Below are 4,806 nucleotides of genomic sequence, written 5' to 3'. Positions count from 1 at the left end.
TACATTATATGAAGCACTAGAAACCCAAAGACACTGCAACCCCTCATGATTAAGAAATTGCATTCGTATATATAAATAAATAAAATACAGTCACACAGCTATGTGCCGAAGACATGTAAACATATATATATATATATATATATATATATATATATTATGTATATACTTCTTCATTCACTATATTCAAATTAAATTAGCCTTCTTACAACATTTGGGCATACAAATACTGTAACACCTAATTCACTAAACCTAAAACAGCAGGATGATCCTAGGAAAGAGAATATATAAAAATTACCATACACACAACCTATGAAGGCAAAAAAGAAAAAGTAAACCCTTTTATCTTCTTCTCTGTCATTCTTCTGGTACCTTAATTAGAACAAAGATTCAGCATTTGAAGGTAAGTCGAGGGCAGAATCAGAAAGAGCTCGTTGTTGTTCATTTTCATTATGTGTAGAAGTAGGTTCACAAGAAGAAGATGCAGATTCCTCCATCATCAAACTCTGCAACGCGGGTTTCAACTCTGAGTTAAAAAATTGCTCATACTCAGCCTTATCCCCTCCCTTTTTCTTCACCTCCACCACTACCAAGGAAGACGTCAACTCAAATATCTCAACAGCAATGGTCAATGGCCCCTTCACACCTTCTTTAGAACCCTCCAAACTGACCCTGCAATCTTTCTTCCTTACTGTGAAGCTAACCAACTGAGCAGTCTCCTCCAATTTCGCTATAATCTTAGACACTGAAGCACCAGACACAAACCTCGCCTCATCACCCTTTTCCTCAAACAACCCAGAGAGATCAAATCCCTGAGAAAACGAAATGATATCAAACGCATTCAAACTCGCAGGTCTTGGCAACGAAGCAGAACCATTACTATTATTATTACTATTCCTCCTCATAATCTCAACCTCGGAGTCTGATATGACATCATCATCATTGTCTAGCACCTTATTATCCACAATACTACAAACTCTATCATCCTCAACATAGAACTTTATTTGCTTGAACCCTTTCTTAAACCATTGGTTCTCCATGATTTCAGGAATAGAAAACCTTGTTTCGGGGTTGGTATCAAGGAGTCTAGAGAGAAGACTAATGAGTTCACCGGAGAACCATCTAGGACACCTAAACTCACCCTTGTAAATCTTCTTATACATAGCCATAACATTACGGTCATGAAAAGGCAAATAACCAGCCATCAAAACAAACAAAACAACACCACAAGACCAAATATCAACCTTGGCACCATCGTAACCTTTTCTAGCCAAAACCTCAGGAGCAACATAAGCAGGTGTCCCACAAAAGGTGTGGAACAACCCATCTTGCCTAATCTGATCAGACACAGCACTGAGACCAAAGTCGGAGACTTTAAGGTTCCCATTCTCGTCCAACAACAAATTCTCAGGTTTAAGGTCTCTGTGGTACACCCCTCTTGCGTGGCAAAATTCAACGGCCGAGATCAATTGTTGGAAGTAGTTTCTTGCCACGTGTTCCTTCAACCTTCCCTTGGCAACCTTGTTGAAGAGTTCACCGCCACGCACGTACTCCATGACGAAGTAGATCTTGGTTTTGGTGGCCATGACTTCGAAGAGTTGAACGATGTTGGGGTGGCGCACGCGGCGGAGGATGGAGATCTCGCGCTTGATGTGAGAGACTAAACCACCCTTTAGGATCTTCTCTTTGTTTATGATCTTTATGGCTACTCCTTCACCGGTTTTGAGGTTCCGCGCGTGGTAAACCTTGGCGAAGGTTCCTTGGCCGAGGAGCTTCCCAAGCTCGTAGCGACCCATGAGGACGTTGGTGTGGTCCTTCTCCTTCTTGTTGGTGGTTGGGGAAGTGCTCTGCTTGGTCGCTACCTCAGCCATGGATGGAGAATATTGTTCCTTTGGGTAAACAAGAATGGAGGTGTTCTCTCTCTAGTCATCCACCTCCATTCTTGTTAATTCTTTTCATATTCCCTTCTTTCTGAGATCAAATAAATAATTCACGTAGCAAGATTTTTTAATATCTTTTATTTCAGAGTGTGTTTAGTTTTTAAATATTTAAATAAGAGATATATTGTATTCATCTATTTCTATTTTAATCATTGACTCGAGGCCACAACCTACAATACACATTAATTTTCTACTTTTTTTTCATTTTTACAAATTTAGTAAATTATTACACCAACCAAATATTATATTTGTCCATTGTCGGGCCCCAATTAAATATATTTTAATTAGATATTTTAACAGATAAATTTTTACTAATTTTTATATTTTTAATAGAAACAAATGTTTCTATAAAACTTTTATTTAATTTTATTCCTTATAAAATAAAAATTTCTTAATTTTACACTTTACCGACGACTTGAATCGCATGTATATATTTTTAAAATATATGAATTAAAATCGATTAAATCTTTTACTGATACTAAAATTAAAAGTTATAAAGTAATATTACGTGACAGTGTAAGATTCGTTGATGATTAGTAGCTCAAACAAATGTCTCCGCGTAATTATTTTATTAATAAACTATAAATATGACTAGAGAAAGTAATAATATATCAATTTAAATTTAATTTTTAATATAATATCGATATAATACTATTTGATATCACTATGTTATTTCATATTAAATATTTAACACTTTGCTCAATAAATTTAGCTACAATAGTGATAATTGGATACGACTCGAAGCGATTAATAAAGTATGGAGTTTTTCCTATTTTATTCAAAATTTTAAATTACATATTTTTTTTATGTGAAATCATTTTATTTGAGCCTCAAATATTTATAATGTGATAGAGTTGGATTTTAATAAAAAAAAAATTATTTATAAAATTTAAATTTAATGTTTTATTTTAAAATAATCAAGTATATGTTACTTGAGTGAACTTCTATTAACAGTACGTTAAAACTTAATTTGAATATGACAAGTGAAATAATTACATCCATACATATCCTCGAGAATCAATTAAAAATAATAATAAATTCATTTCTATCCACGAAAAAAAAAATATTCTTGGTCCATTAATTATTTGTTGTCCATGTCATTGAAATTAGAATACGAATAACAAGGATGAACCATTTAACGACATAACAATACATGATTTTATTTTTTTATTAAAATGATTATATATAATTAAATATCACATAGATATTTAATTAATTTAAATTCAACTAAATAACACTTATACATAATAATTTTTTATAATTGTTAGCATTTTATATTATTAAATAAATAACATTAAAATGTTAAATAATATATTCTCCCAAATTATTTTTAATATAAAATATGATATTCTATTACTCTCAATTAATCGATGAATAATTTACCCAACTATTAAATAGAAAAAAGTTCTTCTTAATCAATTACATTCTTTTTTCTCTAAAGTCAGAAGTTATAGAATGTTTTCAAATTCTTCTTAATCATTATTTATGATTATTGTTAGCTTAAGTAAATTTTGTAATAAATGTCATTCAAAAAAAGAATTTTTTGCTAAATAAATGTTAATATTAATTACTTAATGAATATAAGTATTAATATATTTATAGTACTAATTAATTCCTTTGTCTGTTCTTCTTTTGTTACTCTTTTTTTCAGTAGCGAGTCAATAAGTAATAATTACTGATTTTTCATTTTTTGCAAATAATGCCTTGGCTTGCATGTGGTGAATATTAATTATTTATTTTTTACAAAATTATTATGAGGTCTCCAGATTTGCAGTGAGTTTTCCATTGTTGTTCAAGGCCATGTGTCTCTTCTTTGGGCATTACTCAAGCTGAAGCTACTGGAGCAACTCAGTTGAATGGTATAAATGTGTAATGCTTACACAAGCAAACAACCTTATTATTACATGACAATTATAATGAAAAACTCTCATTTATGATATTATGAAGGGAAAATCATGTTTCACATGATCTCCATAGGTACCCTTCTTTTAACTAGAAATGATTAAGACTTCTAGGCATAATGGCCTGTTTCTCATGAAACTCAACTCATCTACCTAGTGTATATTGAGGAGAAAAGAAAGATATAGTGTGTTAGATGAAAAAATTATTGTGTGATTTAAGATCATCAGTTGTCTATGATCTTGGTATTGGGTTTCAATCAATCAACCTAATTTGATTCTAACAATCAATCATTAATCCTAACCACATGCTTTCTATCTATGTAGAGAGAAATTATTACATAAAGATGAATAAAACTTTTTTGTGTTCCCATATCCAAAATCATGATGAAAACTAAATGCAGAAGCATATCTAAATTAGCCATTGAAAATGATGAAAGATTGATAAGGATCAAGATTGGTTTGGTGATCTTCCAAATGTAGAGAGTCTTATGTTCTTCTATGAGTTTTCTCTCTTGATGGGATGGAGAGAAAATTCAAGAACTCAATAACGTAAAAAACTTCTATAACTTCTCTCTACAAGTGGAGACTATAACCCTTTGTATTGGTAACTGCTATCAATTATTCCAAATTTAATAATTATAATTTGACTCCTCATCAAATTATAATACCACTAATGGTATATATACAATTAGTCTTTCATGACATATATGCCCTTAGCCATTAACTTTATATTAATTAGACCACTTTAATATTTTGGATAATAAAATAATGACCCTAACACATTTAATTATGTAATATATATATATATATATATATATATATATATGACCCAAAATTGCTAACAATCTCCCACTGATCACACATATATATCCTTACAATCCTTATAAATGTTTTATACTTTATGAGCTCAAAAATTGCCATTACATGCTTTGAACATATTCCAAAAATCTCGTCCATTGATTACATCA

The 4,806-nt window shown here is 31.1% G+C and overlaps 1 protein-coding gene across 8 annotated transcripts; it reads right to left on the bottom strand.

Moving 5' to 3' along the window:
* Nucleotides 1-202: 202 nt before the first annotated feature.
* Nucleotides 203-2,000, bottom strand: LOC113857446 (CBL-interacting serine/threonine-protein kinase 12-like). 8 transcript variants are annotated; one of them, XM_027489345.1, is made up of 2 exons: nt 968-2,000; nt 203-919 (listed from the first exon to the last, which is right to left on the bottom strand). In XM_027489345.1, the coding sequence occupies exons 1-2, from the start codon at nt 1,866-1,868 to the stop codon at nt 375-377; spliced, it is 1,446 nt and encodes a 481-aa protein (XP_027345146.1). In that variant the 5' UTR covers nt 1,869-2,000; the 3' UTR covers nt 203-374. The 8 variants fall into 8 exon arrangements, with proteins under 8 accessions (XP_027345146.1, XP_027345147.1, XP_027345148.1 ...); XM_027489346.1 differs by having other exon boundaries at nt 203-905; nt 975-2,000; XM_027489347.1 differs by having other exon boundaries at nt 203-905; nt 990-2,000.
* Between the last annotated feature and the right edge of the window lie 2,806 nt (nt 2,001-4,806).

The sequence above is a fragment of the Abrus precatorius genome, unplaced genomic scaffold (assembly GCF_003935025.1).
Source record: "Abrus precatorius isolate BTA unplaced genomic scaffold, Abrus_2018 Scaffold2, whole genome shotgun sequence".
NCBI lineage: Eukaryota > Viridiplantae > Streptophyta > Magnoliopsida > Fabales > Fabaceae > Abrus > Abrus precatorius.
The sequence above is the reverse complement of the archived record's forward strand: the minus strand, read 5'-3'. Positions and strand labels throughout refer to the sequence as shown.

Coding starts and splice junctions, on each gene's coding strand:
- LOC113857446 (XM_027489343.1), bottom strand. CDS start 1,868: ATGGCTGAGGTAGCGACCAAGCAGAGCACTTCCCCAACCACCAACAAG.